The sequence below is a fragment of the Pelophylax lessonae genome (assembly GCF_965119305.1).
Source record: "Pelophylax lessonae genome assembly, chromosome: 1".
Classification (NCBI taxonomy): Eukaryota; Metazoa; Chordata; class Amphibia; order Anura; family Ranidae; genus Pelophylax; species Pelophylax lessonae.
The window spans coordinates 860,353,954-860,371,586 of NC_138768.1; the positions used below are offsets into that span (position 1 = coordinate 860,353,954).

Sequence of the window (17,633 nt, forward strand, 5' to 3'; positions counted from 1 at the left end):
CCTAACTCCAGTCAATTTATTTTCTCTAGTGAAGAACAGGGAAGAGTTCAATTCTCAAGTGGTCCAGGAGATGGGAATGCGCATTGTATAGAATTTCTGGATTATAATGCTATAATAAAACCCACTCAAGAAGATCATTTGGTTTACAGAAAATTAGCCCAAAAAAATATTTTCGTACTTTTTCTGCTGACAATTCCCTAAGAAAGATCTTTCATATGAGTGATATATCTCTCACACACGCACCTATTTTACTTAAAATATTTATTTCTTTTCAGCTGATTTTTTTTTTCAATTTCATAAAAACAGTGCCAATTGTCTTTTAATTATTCATTATTTTAATATTATTGTTTGTCATTAAAATGGTCATTTAATCAATATTTTTTGGCATGCCCTAAAAGGGTCAAGTCAAAATGTTTGCAGCCACATTAAAAAGCAACCAAGATTGTCCAGCCCCTCCAAATCATACTCTTTGATTCCCCTTTAAAACAAAAAACACAATTGAAAACAGTTAAAATGGTAATAAAATTAAAAGTAGACTGGATTAACGACTAATTGGATTGAAATGTGTGTGTGGGCACTGTTTGACCCCGGAATAATGACTCCTATTTATTACGGTAGATATATCAGCTCTGTATATTGTATCTGGAATTGACAGATGTCAGATAATTAGTTGCTTCCTTCTCCTTCTGCTGGAAGCCAGACATTCATACGGTACATTCATGATTTTTAAAGGGAAAATAAAAAAATCAATATCTGTCATCACGACTTTAATTGAAATCCCCAGACTTAATGACTCTCTCATTAGGATGAAGATATAGAAATAAGAGGCTGCTGAGCGATTGAGTGCAGACCTTTAAAGCTGTAGATGTCCAAACCTTGAATGATTGCAGCAACTTTTAATTTAAAGCTTGCAGCGCGGGCTCAAGAACAAAGCCCTGTGAACAAAAAATTTAGCGCAAATCACAACATGAAAAATATAATCACAAAAGTGATATGTGCAAAAAATAAGAGAAGAAAGAAGATGGGGCTTTACGGACCAACGGGAGGAGAAAGATCGCAACTACAAAAAGAATGTATATTAAAAGATAATTTTATTGTACAACTTTAAAAATGTACATGAGCAAAAATGCGCATGTTGAAAATAATTAAAATAAAAAGATAAATCAGGTCACAATGTAGAAATACTTCCCAACAAGGGAGAGCTGGTAGCCTGTATAGATGGATAGTGTAAGGGTCTCAGATGGAGCACGGTCAAGGAAAGTCCCCAGCAAGCCGACGTGTTTCGCACAAGGCTTCCTCAGGGCCAGAGAGACCAAGATAGACCGATATTTCCAGTGTGACTCAGGAGGTAGCAGGCAACAGCAGCACGCAGCAAAATGTCCACAAAGAAATAGAAACAATGTAAATATAATTCCCCAATTGACACCAGTGACCAGAAGTTTCACTATCACAGCATATGTGGATATGTATCCATCTCCATATTCCAGGCCTGATTGGCTACTCAATATATCTCTGTGGATAGCATATGATCAAACCCGTTAAGGGCATCACAGTAGTAGGATGACTAAAAGGTCCTATATGTCATAGGCTCTAGAAGCAGCATATAGTGAATGTCAAGTACGTAACACTTCTAGTCTATCAGAGGTCAAGAGGGGAAAGGGGAACAGTCCTTGTTCCTCCTAGAGATGCCAGGTATATTGGGCCTATACACAGTATATAAGCAGCCCAGGGCAGGTAGCACTCCAAAACATCACCGTCCTATATTAGGAAGGGGGTTACAAATGGACACCGGGCCAACAGTAAGCCTTCGCATATCCTCCGTGTGTGTGCCTGCTTTGTGATATGATCCTCCATATTCCCTGGACTCCCCGGGGCACAAGAAAGGGACAAGGTTCTCTTTTTTTTTCTGAGCCCAAGGTGCTGTGTACAAAAACAAACCAAAAAAGTGTACTAGGGTGTGTCATATGGTCTCCTCCCAAAGAGGAAGGACCCTTCCCTGACCCCTGGGGCACAAGACCCTTGATAGGAGCAAGGCACACTCTGATCCACCTAGCCAAAAGGCTTAGCATCCTCCTTTCCTTGTGATCAGCCAAAGCTGACCACTGAGTACTAGGATAGGGGCTCCCCTGATGAGAGACCCCCCAAGGCAGAGGAGGAAGGAACCTAAGGGCCACATATCCTCCCCATAGACTTCAGGATGGACCTACACCCTACAATCCTGAGAAAAAAAGGCTAAAAAAAAAATCAATGCAATGACATACAGTGAGGAAAAAAAATAAAGTGCCAATGTGCAAGATAATGGCTAGACGGTGTGGCCTGGTAGCAGAAATTGCCCTGGTCTTGGCTAAAAGACCTAGAGGTTCAGTGCAGAAAAAGAGCTGGGATATTGTGTCCTAATTATTTTTCTCACAGTGGGGTCACAAACCTATAGTGATACTAAGAGCACCCCTGGATCACCACTTCCATGAGAGAACTGACATTGCAGGCATTCTGCCTTCCCAACCCCTGGCCAGTCAACTGCAGCCCCATTCCTATCAGAAAGGCACTAGCACCTATGGAGGGCCTACAACCGGGGACAAGCCTGGTGCAACATGAGAAAATCAAACCAGGAGCAAAGGAGCCATCCCACAGTACTCACCTTCGTACTAACCAGCTCCCAACCCTACCCCTAACCATGCTCAAAGGACGCGTTCTGTTCCCAAAAACTGATCAGAACAGATACTACACCTATGGCCAGAATACACCATAAGAAAATCGTCTGAAAATTTCCGTTCAGCGAACGAATGGCCGATATTCAACTCGTTAATGCCCAGCCATCAATGACCGATATTGTGAACGGAAAATACAGTTTGAAAAAAACGAAAAATTCTGTTGTCTCGTTTGTGAATGAACGATATTCTATACATTGGTGTTAAGGTCGTTCATTTGAAATCTGTAGAACATCATCACGCTGAACACTGTTTCAATGGTCAGCGGTCAACGGTCGGGCGATATTCGGTGTGTGTATGTTGGCAACGTTTTCGACCAACGAACACTTTTTCATAAGTCGGCGGTCGAATGATCGGGCGATATTCTAATCGTGTATTCCGGACATTAATTTTAGCCAAATGGCAGGGTACTATTGTCCACTTGGCCAAAACCAAGAGAACCTATTACTTAGAGACCAGCCAAAGCCAGTCTAGTGGTGAGCACTCTCCAAAAGAAAGAGTCCCACCATGGGGATAGGAAAAAAAAGCAGAGGGCCACAGACCCCGCTCTTGACTTCAGCACAAGCTCTGAAGAACCTGCACTCTTTGTGCCAGGTGCATGAGTTGGCAGGCCTTTCAGTAGACTGGTTTTATTTTTAAAGAAATATTGTCTTGCTTCAGTTTTGTGTATTTACGCTCATTTTTTTTTACTTACTATTCAAAACCTTCATTTAACAAATATATATTCCATACAGAACATTAGAAGCAGAAGTAGTTTGCTTTCAAACACTCTCTTTCTAACTGAGTAAAAAGAAGTTTCTCACAGCCAACAGATTCACGCATGCTTTGAAACTTAGAATTTGATTGGTAATACAGCTGGAAGAGAAAATTGAGGTTCCTCTGGCTTCAGGAACTACACACCCAGTACACTTCCAGGGAGCTACATGAGGACCAGCTGATTATCAAGAAATATTAGGGTCAGGGTTGAAGAGTTTAAGGGTTAGGATTAAAATTGGACGTAAGATGGACTGCCCTATGGGTGAAAAAATGCCCCAAAGAAGATTCAAAACCTATTTTTGGGTGGAGCACGGTGTGTTTTTTCACCACACCGGTTGGCGCACGTCAAACGCGCTGAAAATGCATGCCCACTACCCACGCTTGGAGTACCATTGACAAATAAGGGCACCACAAATGAAATGCATGTCAAAACCATTTTTTTGTTCACTTTTTTGTGTGTTCTGGAAATTCCAAGTGTGAATGGAGCCTTATGCCTCGTACACACGCAACGATTATCGGCAGACCGATCGGCCGTCTTTTGTCCAGTGTTGTTGTGTTGGTTGGAATGTGCTCTAGACTGCACACGAATTTTCTCGGCCAACAAAAATCAACTTCAGAAGTGATGTCATGTGATGGTTGACTTTCCGTGTGTTTTTTCTTCTCTGAGCATGCCCAGTCTTGCTCATCAGATTTTTGTCTGCCGAAATCTGTACTGACTGACGGAAAATCGGCCGTTGTGTTGACGGCCAACAAAAATTTTATAGCCTGCACACCATTTTTTTTTTTGGCCGAAAAGTCGGAGTCGGTTGTGGAAAGCATCATACTAACTAGCCGATAATCGGCCGATCGGACATTGGCCGAAAATTCACGGCCAACTATCGATGCGTGTGTACGAGGCATTAGGGTTTGGGAGAGGGAGGATCAGCTCCAGATCACATTCACACCTCTGTCATTTTCATGTAAAGCAGATACAGTGTGGGATGTTTTAGAAGAATTTTATTGGAAATCAAACATCACATTACTAGAGAAGTGAATGTAGATAAGAGTTGTAGGTAAGTGTCACAGCTCAGCGGGAGACCTTCTACACAGGTTTCTCGGTGCAAAAAAATAAAAATAAAATTATGCCAATTTTCAAAACTCAGGATTGTTTCTGGAGTTCAAGGTGCTGTCAGTAGCTTGTAGGCACTGTGGATTTCTGTCCTATGTTTATTACTAATGAATTTTATTTTAATTTGCATCCCTGTCTCAGGTTACTCTACAAAGCAGAAGAGTAATGGTGTGGAGAACAGCCCACGAGCAGCTCCAAAGGGTGAACATGGCAGGTGAGTTTCCATATTTTATGTATGGGTCCTCTCACCCCTCTGTTCTATGCGCAGGTCGTGAGTCCACTCACTCCTCTGTTCTAGCTATCTTTGTTTACATGGACAATATATGAATTGGGCTAGGTGACTTTACTGGTTGCTATTGACTCCATTGACAGCTGTTGATGGGACAAATGCCTGAACAAGCAAAGTTTGGTCCAAACCTGTGTTCAGACCAAACCACAAGCTCCTCCCTATCCAAGAACTGCAAACAGAGGAGAGGATGAGAGGGTCTAAGACCTACATACAGGGAAGAGGGGTAAGGAGTCCGTCCCAAGACCTGCATGCAAAAGAGTGGTGTAAGGGAATCCCAGGAATAGGGCCGGTGCAAGGATTTTTGCCGCCCTTGGCAAAATAAAAATTGCGCCCCCCCCCCCCCCGATATGCTCTCCCACCCCCATCCCAAGTTGCTGAAGGGGTTATAACCAGTGGCGGCTGGTGCAGACCTGGCCCCCTGTCACTCCAGAGTCCAATCCACACCATATCCTCCCCCGCGGGCGCCAGTTCACTTACCTTGTACCTCCGGACAGCGACGGCTTCCCCCTCGGTCTCCTCCATGTCCCCTCTAGGCGGCCATCTCCTCCCTCCTCCTCCGCAAATAGGATTGCTTCTCCTTTGGTCAATTAGGAAACAGGTCTCAGGACCCACTACCTGATTGGCCCGGGAGGATAATCAGTGTGGCAATAGCAAATATTCATTCGCTATTGTCACACAACTGGGTGGGCTCGGGGCGCAGTGCTTCGCACCCCAAGCCCACCCTTTTTCGAAGCCTATTAGAGCCTCTAGATCTAATCACCTGCTTAAAAAAAAAAAACCCTCATTGGAATCCATGTATTCGGCACCCTGCATGTAGATTAGGGGGCCGGACGCATGGATGGGAGGGCGGCGCCCCTACCCCACTAACGGACGGGCTGGCTGCCACTGGTTAAAACCCCTTCAGTGACTTACGGTAAGTCGCTTACCTCGGGTCAGGCGCCCCCTGCTAAGTTGCGCCCTGCGCGGCTGCCTAGGTCGCCTTACTGGTAGCATCGGCCCTGCCCAGGAACTGTACACAGAGGAGAGGGGTGAAAGGTCCCAGGATCTGCACACAGAAGAGAGCTTGGATTTAGCTGGTTGCACATGGTCTTTGAGGTGAGCTCTGTATGTGTCAAGAAACCCCCACAACCTCACATAGGATGTTGAGTTTTGCTTTTATGATATTACTTATATTGTCCCTTGCCCCACCCTTTCAGGTAATGCCACAGCTGCCCCAATTTATATTTCCACCCTTTGTTTCCTGTGTTCCCAGCAAGCAGCATCAGGGATATGCTCACGGAGCCAATGCCGACACCAGTCTCCGCATACAGCTGGCAGAAAAGGAGCAGGCACTGCTAGAAGCACAGGAAAACATCCAGGTAAGAACAATTTCCATCATCCTCTTTGCCACATTTTTTATCATAAACCTTGCAAAAAAGAGTGACTCAAAGGCGGAACGCACTCCCTCTCCCACCAGAGAAGGTACCATACGGTCACCCACCACAGTTGTTTTCCGTGGTCTTCCGGGTCTTTTGGTGTTGCTGAGCTCACCGGTGCGTTCTTTCTTTTTAAGGATGTTCCAAACAGTTTTGGCCACACCTAATGTTTGTGCTATCTCTCTGATGGGTTTGTTTTGTTTTTTCAGCCTAATGATGGCTTGCTTCACTGATAGTGACAGCTCTTTGGATCTCATATTGAGAGTTGATAGCAACAGATTCCAAATGCAAATAGCACACTTGAAATGAACTCTGGACCTTTTATCTGCTCCTTGCAAATGGGATAATGAGGGAATAACACACACCTGGCCATGGAACAGCTGAGCAGCCAATTGTCCCATTACTTTTGGTCCCTTAAAAAGTGGGAGGCACATATACAAACTGTTGTAACTCCTACACCGTTCACCTGATATGGATGTAAATACCCTCAAATTAAAGCTGAGTCTGCAGTTAAAGCACATCTTGTTTGTTTCATTTCAATCATTCCATTCCATTCCCTTGTGGTGGTGTATAGAGCCAAAAAGGTTAGAATTGTGTCGATGTCCCAATATTTATGGACCTTACTGTAGGATAACACTAATTAGCTTCTAGGAGATGAAAATTAAATGCTTATAACAGCTTCTAGGTGCTTAAAAAAACGCTAGTGTACATAAAGCCTAAAAGAAATATTGAAATTAAGAAAAAACACTATTTGAGAATTTTTTTTTTTCTTCTGATAACACTATTGTGCAGTTTAAAAAACCTTTCCCAATGGCTATTGTGTATCCCAGGATAGGTCCACCACAAGCCATTCTCCCTACACAGTGGCGTAGCGTGGGTTGTCAGCACCCAGGGCAGGGCAAGTAATTTGTGCCCCCTAACTCTCGGGATTTTAGCACTCGAGTCTCTTCCACTAGTTTAGTTAAAGAAACCCTTACCCCCTAAGCACATGTATTGTTGAAAATACTGATGTAATTAAAGTAAAATGCATCTAAATACAAGTTTGAATGACCAGCGTGCCCCCTTTCAATGCAGAATGACCAGCGTGACCCCTTTCAATGCAGAGAGACCAGCGTGCCCCCTTCAATGCAGAATGACCAGCGTGCCCCCTTTCAATGCAGAATGACCAGCGTGCCCCCTTTCAATGCAGAATGACCAGCGTGCCCCCTTTCAATGCAGAGAGACCAGTGTGCCCCCTTTCAATGCAGAGAGACCAGTGTGCCCCCTTTCGAAGCAGAATGACCAGCGTGCCCCCTTTCAATGCAGAATGACCAGCGTGCCCCCTTTCAATGCAGAGTGACCAGCGTGCCCCCTTTCAATGCAGAGTGATCAGCGTGCCCCCTTTCAATGCAGAGTGACCAGCGTGCCCCCTTTCAATGCAGAATGACCAGCATGCCCCCCTTCAATGGAGAGAGATCATCGCGCCCCCTTTCAATGCAGACAGACCAGCGCCAGGCTGCTGACTCACTCGCTGCTAAACTGACTGAGCAGTGAGGAGAGGCGGCATAGGCGGGGCTTGGCTTGCAACACCACCCCACCCTACACCAATGGACAGGTGAGGCACAGTCCAGCCCCGCCCGACCCGCCATTTTCAGCCATAGGGCAGCCGCGCTGGACATCTCCCAGCCTAAAGATGGAGGCAGCCGCAGACAGTGTGTGAACTGTGTATGTCAAAGTCAGGCAGAGAGAGTGACACTGCAGATGCGCCCCCCCCAGATGTTGCGCCTGGTGCGGCCGGCCCCCCCTGCACCCCCCACGCTATGCCACTGTCCCTACAGACTCCTACTACAACTGATATGGTAAAAAATAGACCTGAGTGACACACTCCCCCTTTTAATCCCCCATATTAATTAGTTGTACATAGTCTGAACTCCCCCCCCCCTACACAATCTTCTCAGAAGAGCCCCTGGAACTTCCTGCAATGCCCACCGGTGGTAGCTTCCACCCAGTTTCTCCAGGACACTCTTCAGCAGATGAAGTTTCAATCCTGGTGCTCCAGTCTAGGTCTCGGCTTTACTCCTCCTGGATATACCCTCCAGCAAGGCAGTGCAAGCCTCTCGAACCTTCCTTCTCCAAGCTCAGTCAGCAGGCCTGGCAGGTCAGGGAACAGCTATACACACCTTCTCCCCAGATGAAGCCTGGGAAGCAAAAGAGCTTCTAGGGGTCACTCCCAAATATTTATCCCCTCCTCTACCACTGGCAATAAACCACCTACCCTGTTTCCCCGAAAATAAGACAGTGTCTTATAATAATTTTTGCTCCCAAAGATGTGCTAGGACTTGTTTTCAGGGGATGTTTTATTTTTCCATGAAAAAGAATACGGTACACATTTATTGTTGAACAAAAAAAAAGGAAATTTATTACCTGTATACGGTACGGTAGTAGTTGTCATCACAAACCAGAAAATTATATCCTCCTGTGTCATTTTGATTCCCCCCCCCCCTTCTGATCCTTCTGTGTCATTTTGATTGCCCCCTCTGATCCTCCTGTGTCATTTTAAGTGATCCCACTCCCCCCACCCCTGTGCCAGTGGACACCTTCACCAGACATCCACCCCACCCCTTTATCAGACATTTCCCCCCTACCTCAGTCACCCCTGTGTGTCCACACAATGTGCCCGACTCCTGCCCCGCGCGACTCACTGTCTAATTGTGAGTCAGCCAGACTCCGTCAGGGCAGAGTGAGCAGCAGGCGGCAGCTTGTCCTGGCGGCGGCGCGGGCTCTCTGATTAAAAGAGACCTCGCACTTCCTGTCTGCTCTGGCTGCACTGCGGCCAACAGTGAGCTGCGCGGCAGTGCCCGCCGCTACGGTCCAGAGTTACGGGGGGCCTTATGTTCGGGGGAGGCCTTATTATCGGGGAGGTCTTATTTTCGGGGTGATGCCTTATATTTCAGCGAGAGGCAAAACTGTAAGTAGGTCTTATTTTCAGGGGATGTCTTACTTTCGGGGAAACAGGGTAGTAGTTGGCCAGGGAGACATAAAGGGAGACTCGGGCCTTCCTTCTCCAACTTCAGCAGGCCTAAGAGGTCAGGGAACAGCTATACACACATTCACTCCAGGTGAAGCCTAGGAAGCAAAAGAGCTTCTAGGGGTCACTCCCAAATATTTATCCCCTCCTCTACCACTGGCAATAAACTGCCTAGTAGTTGGCCAGGGAGACCTAAAGGGAGACTCGGGCCTTCCTTCTCCAAGCTCAGTCAGCAGGCCTAGAAGGTCAGGGAACAGCTATACACACTTTCTCTCCAGGTGAAGCCTGGGAAGCAAAAGAGCTTCTAGGGGTCACTCCCAAATATTTATCCCCTCCTCTACCACTGGCAATAAACTGCCTAGTAGTTGGCCAGGGACACATAAAGGGAGACTCGGGCCTTCCTTCTCCAAGCTCAGTCAGCAGGCCTAAGATGTCAGGGAACAGCTATACACACTTTCTCTCCAGGTGAAGCCTAGGAAGCAAAAGAGCTTCTAGGGGTCACTCCCAAATATTTATCCCATCCTCTACCACTGGCAATAAACTGCCGAGTAGTTGGCCAGGGAGACATAAAGGGAGACACGGGCCTTCCATCTCCAAGCTCAGTCAGCAGGCCTAGAAGGTCAGGGAACAGCTATATACACCTTCTCTCCAGGTGAAGCCTGGGAAGCAAAGGTGCTTCTAGGGGTCACTCCCAAATATTTATCCCCTCCTCTACCACTGGCAATAAACCGCCTAGTAATTGGCCAGGGAGACATAAAGGGAGACTCAGGCCTTCCTTCTCCAAGCTCAGTCAGCAGGCCTAAGATGTCAGGGAACAGCTATACACACTTTCTCTCCAGGTGAAGCCTAGGAAGCAAAAGTGCTTCTAGGGGTCACTCCCAAATATTTTTCTCTTACGTCCTCCGACAGTCGCCGCCTCTTCATATTCGTCACATATGGGGGTATTAGACTTTGCTCCGAAGGAGTAGCTAGGCAACAGAATATGTTAACATTAAAGCTTTTAACATATCCCACCCTCAAGGGGTGGTCCCCTCAGTCAATACCCTCCTACTTCCTGCAACCATATCTCAGTTTTAATGTCTAGCTTGTCAGGAGTGGCTGGCTTTTCCTGTGCTGGGGCTTTCTGCCCCAGACTCTTTCTTCTTTTTGAAATTTTGTTTGAGTTTTCTCTCTACCTTTACTTAGCTGTTATTTTTGTCAGCGTTAGTTAGTTCTTCTGATGAAGAGGATCATGCGGGCTGGGTCTCGGGCTGATCCCCCTGGTCGCAGGTCGTGGGTCAGTGGCTTCCCAGCCTGCCATCGAGCGTTCAGCCAGGTAACGCTCCTGGCACAGTGAACGACCCATCCCTGTTCGGTGCAGGGATGATTGGTGAGGTGGCTACCTCACTGGACGCTGTGCGGTTTCTTAACCCCCATTTTGTGCGTCTTGCATTGCGACTCTCCCTGCCTCATGTGCAGCGGCTTGTTCGCCTGTGCGGGTCCCCCACGCCATTGAGAGGTAAGTGTATCTATGTGGGGACCTGTCTGTCTGGGGGGGTGTCAGTCTGGGACTGTGTAACCTGCCTCTATTCACACTGCTTGTCTCCCTATCTCTCGGCTGCATGCTGTGGGCTGCAAGGGGGGGGGGGGGGAGCTGTGTGACACTGTGTGTGTCAGCCTGGTCAGTGTGAGAAGCTGTGTGCTGTGGGGCATGTTTTTTTGGCATGTTTGGGCATATACAGCGATCGCTGCGGCGATCTGACATGTATTCCTATACAGGGATGTCACGTGTGCATTACCGCACTGTGGAGCGGCGGTTTCGGCGCCAAACGGCGCCATTTTGCCTACACTCGCTCCGGCCGCATGTTTTACATGCATGGCGGCCATTTTCTTGTAGCCTCCATAGGCTTTCATAGAGCGCCCTGGCAGCATCACTTCCTCTTTCCAGGAACACCGATCGAGGCAGCAGCAGCGGCGAGGGTCTCCTCAGGTTTTATCCTTCTGTTCTTGCTATCCATTGCCTGTGTTCAGTTTGCATATTCCCTGTGGGGGTCTCATTGTGCTTGAGTGTGGTGCGGTGGGCTGCGCTTGCCGCGCTTGCTTAAAGGGGCAGTTAACCCTTTATTGTCTGGCATTACAGGGGCAATGGATTCTCAGGAGGGCAAATTTCCTACCGCCTTGGTGGAAAGCCAGGGGACCGCTGTTTCCCCCCCAGGGGGGGATTTAGCCACTATTGTGGCTGGCCTTGCTGCTCAGGTGCAGATGCTGGTGGCTGCTCAATCTACTAAAAGACCCAGAATTGCTCTTTCCTCTGATTCTGAGGGTGAAGGTGATGGGGTTGTTATGGCGGGGGCCTCCTTATCGGGGTCCCGCTCCTCCCTAGATCTAGTGGGGTCCGAGGTGGAGGCTGAAGTTGAGGGGGTTGATAATTCTCCCCCTGGCTCGCCTGAAGAGCTTGCAATCATGGATGAATTGATTGCTTCCATAAAGCAAACACTGCGTTTGCAGGATGAAGTGTGTCCCCCCGCTGCCTTGGCGGCCTATGGGACGCAGAGAAAACGCAGGACGCCGCAGGTTTTTCCCTGCAATGATGATTTTCAGCGCGCTGTTAAGGAACAATGGCGCAATCTGCGCAAACCTTTTGCTGTACCAAGTAGGTTCAAGCTGCGTTATCCTTTCTCGCCTTCCACTGATGAAAGGTGGTGTGTGCCTCCCCCAGTGGATCACGCAATTGCGGTTTTAAACAAGACCACTGCGATTCCTGCAGAGGATTCCCCTGTGTTCCATGATGCCACGGATAGGAGATTGGAGTCTCTTGCCCGTCATACTTATTCTGTTACGGGTTCTATGCTTAAAGCTCTGTTTGCTTCTCTCATGGCGGCCCAGGCGATCGCAAGTTGGATGCAGATGCTTAGGCGCGTCCTAGTGGCCGACTCGGCCTCGCCGGCGACCCTGGATATGGTGGATCAAATCCACCAGGGTGTCATGTATCTGTGTGATGCGGACCTGGACCTGGTTCCATTGGCTGCACGTGTGCACAGCGTGGCGGTGTTGTCTCGCCGCCTGGTTTGGTTAAAATGTTGGTCGGTGGACCAATCTTCACGTAAGACCTTAGCCAATCTGCCTTATGATGGGTCTCGCCTTTTTGGGGAGTCCTTGGATGTGTTGATTAAGGGGATCACCGGGGGTAAGAGCACTCTCTTGCCCCATTTCCCCAAGGCTAAGGGGGCTTCTGGGAAGAAGCATGCTAATTTTCGGCCCCCTCAGGGGTCCTTTCGTGCCTTTCGGCCGCACTACAAGGGCAAGCCGTTCAAAGGTCGAGGCTCTCAGAAGAAGCCCTGGTCTGGGAAACAGAAGTCCGGCCAATCCGGATCTGCAGCCCATAACAGTTCGGCCTGAAGGGGCGCCCTCACCCAGTTTTGGGGTGGGGGGACGCTTGCTCGGTTTTCTTCAACCCTGGTTGGCCCGTGTGCGGGACAGATGGGTTCAGGAGATTGTTCGATCTGGTTACAAGATCGAGTTTCTCTCTCGGCCGGAGAGCAGATTTTTTCCCTCAAATCTTCAACTGTCTCCAGAGCGTTTGCGGGACCTGCACCTGGCGGTGCGGGACCTGAGGGCTCAGGGAGTGGTGGTTCCGGTGCCTCATCGGGACAGATTTCGGGGTTTTATTCCAATCTGTTCACCGTGCCCAGAAAGGAGGGCAAGGTTCGTCCAATTCTGGACTTGAAGGCTCTGAACCGCTCTGTGCGGGTTCGCAAGTTCCGCATGGAATCCCTGCGGTCGGTGGTGGCTGCCCTGGTTCCGGGGGAATTCATGGCCTCCATCGATTTGAAGGATGCGTATCTTCACATCCCCATTTTCGAGGGTCACCAGAGGTTCCTTCGATTTGCCATTGCGGAGGATCACTACCAGTTCGTGGCGTTGCCTTTTGGTCTCGCCTCGGCTCCGCGGGTCTTCACCAAGGTGCTTGCACCGGTTCTGGCATTATTGAGGGCCCAGGGCATTTCTGTCCTGGGGTATCTGGACGACATTCTGGTTCGGTCTGCGACCAGCCAGGGTCTGGAGAAGGACCTGTCTGCCACGATGCAAACTCTGCAGGAGTTTGGTTGGACGATAAATTTTCCAAAGTCGACACTGAGTCCGTCGGTTCGTCTTCCCTACCTGGGAATGATTCTGGACTCGGTGCAGGCGAAGGTCTTCCTGCCGGAAGACAAACTCAGAACTCTTCAGGAGGAAGTCAGGTCCCTCAGGGACGTTCCGCACTCGTCTCTGCGGACGTGCATGAGATGTCTGGGATTGATGGTCTCGGCCTTCGAGGCGATTCCCTTCGCCCAGTTTCACACGCGGGGTCTCCAAGCGGAGATCCTGTCCAGGTGGGACGGGCGACCTCAATCTCTGGATATTCAAATCTCGTTGAGTCATCGCACCAGAAGAAACCTTCTGTGGTGGCTCCAGTCCCCGATGGTGTCCGGGGGCAAGTCGTTTCGTCCTGTCTCGTGGACGGTGATCACCACGGATGCCAGCCTGTCGGGCTGGGGTGGTGTTCTGGGCGTTCTATCCGCCCAGGGAACTTGGTCGGAGGGGGAGTCTTCCCTTCCGATCAACATTCTGGAATTGCGTGCGATAAGTCTCTGTCTTCTTCGCTGGACGGACCGGCTGCAGGGCTGCCCGGTTCGGGTGCAGACGGACAATGCCACGGCGGTGGCCTACATCAACCACCAAGGGGGCACCAGGAGTGCCCGAGCGGCTCGAGAAGTGGCCGACATTCTGTCTTGGGCTGAGACTCATGTCCCGGCGATAACGGCGGTTCACATTCCGGGGGTGGAGAACTGGCAGGCGGACTATCTGAGTCGCCAGACCCTGGATCAGGGGGAATGGTCTCTCCACCCGGCTGTCTTCCAGATGTTGTGCGCGAAGTGGGGTCTTCCAGATGTGGACCTGTTCGCGTCTCGTCTCAACAACAAGGTGAAAAGGTTCGTGGCAAGGACGCGCGACCCTCGGGCAGACGCGTCGGACGCGTTAGTGGCCCCGTGGCATCAGTACAGGCTGATGTACGCGTTTCCACCGATTCAGTTGCTGTCCAGGTTCCTTCTCAGGTTACACTCGGAACGCAGCACGGTGATTCTTGTGGCACCGGACTGGCCTCGCCGGTCCTGGTACGCAGACCTTGTGAATCTGGCGGTCGACGCCCCGTGGCGTCTGCCTCTTCGAGACGATCTACTGTCTCAAGGACCGATATACCATCCTGCTTTACAGTCGCTGGCTTTGACGGCCTGGCTGTTGAGACCGAGGTCCTGAAGGAGAGGGGTCTCTCTCCAGAGGTCGTTCATACTTTGATCAACGCGAGGAAGTCTTCCTCGGGGAAGGTTTATTGCCGTACTTGGAAGGCCTATTTTGCCTGGTGTGAGTCCAGGGGGTTTTCACCCCGCACGTACTCGGTTTCCCGTGTGCTATCTTTCCTTCAAACGGGTGTTGATCAGCGTTTGGCGCTGGCTACGATAAAGGGTCAGGTGTCTGCACTGGCCGTTCTGTTTCAACGTCCCGTGGCTTCCAACTCCTTGGTTGGCACTTTTGTTCAGGGTGTGCGGCATCTGGTTCCTCCTAGGAGGGATCCTTTGCCCCCTTGGGACTTGAATCTCGTTCTGTCTGTGTTGCAACGTGCTCCTTTTGAACAGATCAGGGAGATCTCGTTGTCTATGTTGTCCAAAAAGGTCGCCTTTTTGGTGGCGATCACTTCGGCTCGCAGAGTGTCGGAGCTGGCTGCTTTGTCCTGCAAGTCTCCGTACCTGGTTGTTCATTTGGATAAGGTGGTCTTGCGACCTAATCCTTCTTTTCTTCCGAAACGAGTTTCGGAATTCCATCTTAATGAGGATATTGTCTTACCTTCGCTGTGCGCGAAGCCTAAACATCCAAAGGAGGTGAGATTGCATTCTCTGGATGTTGTTCGGGCGATAAGGGTTTACCTTAAATCGACTGAGTCTTTTCGAAAGACGGACTCCTTGTTTGTTCTTCCAGAGGGTCCTCGGAAGGGCATGGCGGCTTCGGCCTCTACCATCGCCAAATGGATCAGGCAGACCATTGAACAGGCCTATGCTTTGCAGGGGAAGGTTCCCCCTGTGCCTGTGAAGGCGCACTCTACTAGATCTTTGAGTACGTCTTGGGCCTGTCGTCATGGGGCTTCTGTAGCCCAGGTGTGTAAGGCGGCGACCTGGTCGACCGTACACACGTTCACAAGATTCTACAAAGTAGATGTTCAGGCATCGGCGGATGCTTCCTTTGGCCGCAAGGTTCTTAGTGCGGCAATTCCCTAGGGTCCCTTGTTGGGGATCTCTGGCTGTTGGGATAAGTTTTATATCCCCTGGTTTTTTGTCTTTTCCTGGGTTGTTGCTCCTGTTGAGCACTTGTTTTTTTCTGTTGCCCAGCTGGTTTCCTTCCTTTGGTAAGGTTCCTTTCTTTGATGCGGAGACTGCGTTGCCTTTTCGGCGCGGGTGCGTTTCCCACCCCTCATGTTTGCACTGCTTTGGGACGTCCCCATATGTGACGAATATGAAGAGGCGGCGACTGTCGGAGGACGTAAGAGAAAACGGAATTTTTGTAAAATCTTACCTGTAAAATTCCTTTCTCTGAGTCCTCCGACAGTCGCCGCCCCCGCCCCTCTTTTGGGGTTTGGTTGTATACTCTACTGCTATTCCACTAAAACTGAGATATGGTTGCAGGAAGTAGGAGGGTATTGACTGAGGGGACCACCCCTTGAGGGTGGGATATGTTAAAAGCTTTAATGTTAACATATTCTGTTGCCTAGCTACTCCTTCGGAGCAAAGTCTAATACCCCCATATGTGACGAATATGAAGAGGCGGCGACTGTCGGAGGACTCAGAGAAAGGAATTTTACAGGTAAGATTTTACAAAAATTCCGTTATCCCCTCCTCTACCACTGGCAATAAACTGCCTAGTAGTTGGCCAGGGAGACATAAAGGGAGACTCGGGCCTTCCTTCTCCAAACTCAGTTAGCAGGCCTAGAAGGTCAGGGAACAGCTATATACGCCTTCTCTCCAGGTGAAGCCTGGGAAGCAAAAGTGCTTCTAGGGGTCACTCCCAAATATTTATCCCTCCTCTACCACTGGCAATAAACCGCCTTGTAGTTGGCCAGGGAGACATAAAGGGAGACATAGTTTAGGTTAGTGGATCCTCATATACTCTTGCCAGGGAAACTATCTAATAGCAGGCAGAAGCAATCAATAACATTGAGCTAAAGGAAAACCCGAAGAAAGCAGAACTATCTGTTGGAGCTCAGGCTGATTACAGCCCAGCCATGCTAAATTTAGACTAGGGACCCTCAGGGCAGGGCCCCTATACAATAACGAGGAGTTGAATGCTGATAAGTTATTATGGGTTACCTCATTTTCTCAGATTGCTCTTTGGCTAAATAAATAACCCAAAACCTATTTCAGATTTTACAGGCTAAGCTACGGCGGTTGGAGCAGCTCGTCCAGCTGAAGAACGTCCGGATCGATGACCTAACCCGACGCATGCAAGAGGCCGGGAAGAAATGACGCTTTACATGTATGACCGCCGACAGCCGCATTCTCCATACCCTGCTTCCTGTGTTTTATATTTTGTACTATTTTTATATTTGCTTTTTATTTAATTCTTACACCGCCATGATCCTGAGATGTAAAGTGTGTGTAAATGCGCTTCATTATTCAAATATCACACATCTGAATGATTGAACATTGTCATAAAACACAAAAAGTGTAAAATGTAGACTCCATGCAGAACTGAAGTTGATTATTTAGGCCTAATGCACACAGAATGTTTTTGTTCCTCTCCTGGACGCCCATGCACCAGGGGGGTAAAAAGCTGCATAAAAAATACACCTAAAGCCGGGTTTTGTAAAGCGTTTAGGCACATCAAGCACTTGGGTGCTCACTCATTCCATTGTCCAGGTTCTGCTCATTGGAATGAATGAATGCTCAAGCGCCAATCGTTTAGACCAGGGGCTTAACTACAGGGGTTGCAGGGGTTGCAATTGCAACCGGGCGCCATGCTCCAGGGGGCATGTGCGGCTCCCCTGTACACCTGGATAGGAGGGGTGGCCGGGGCAGCATGTAGAGAAATCATTGTCCTCCTTTTTCCTCCTGTAGCTGCAGTAGGAAAATGGAGGAGATTGGTTCCTCTGTATGCTGCCCCCGCCAGTCCCCATATCCAGTTTACTTGTGTTCTGCTGTCTCTGGGCCCCTGTGTGCTCCCCTGGTCCCCCACCCCCCCACTGTGCTGCCCCCCTCCCCACTGTGCTCCCTTCCCTCTCCTGCCGGCTGCTGCAGGGGATGTGTCACAATAGAGAACCAGGAAGGGGTCGGTAAATATGTAA

General features: G+C 49.2%; 1 protein-coding gene across 1 annotated transcript in view; it reads left to right on the forward strand.

The window, feature by feature from the left end:
* Positions 1-17,038, forward strand: part of SPEF1 (sperm flagellar 1) — a 40,312-nt gene extending 23,274 nt beyond the window's left edge. The window contains exons 5-7 of the mRNA XM_082243817.1: positions 4,714-4,786; positions 6,114-6,219; positions 16,714-17,038. Coding sequence (XP_082099943.1) covers positions 4,714-4,786; positions 6,114-6,219; positions 16,714-16,815 — 281 coding nt within the window. The 3' untranslated portion in view covers positions 16,816-17,038. The remainder of the gene's footprint in view (positions 1-4,713; positions 4,787-6,113; positions 6,220-16,713) is intronic.
* The last annotated feature ends 595 nt before the right edge of the window (positions 17,039-17,633 follow it).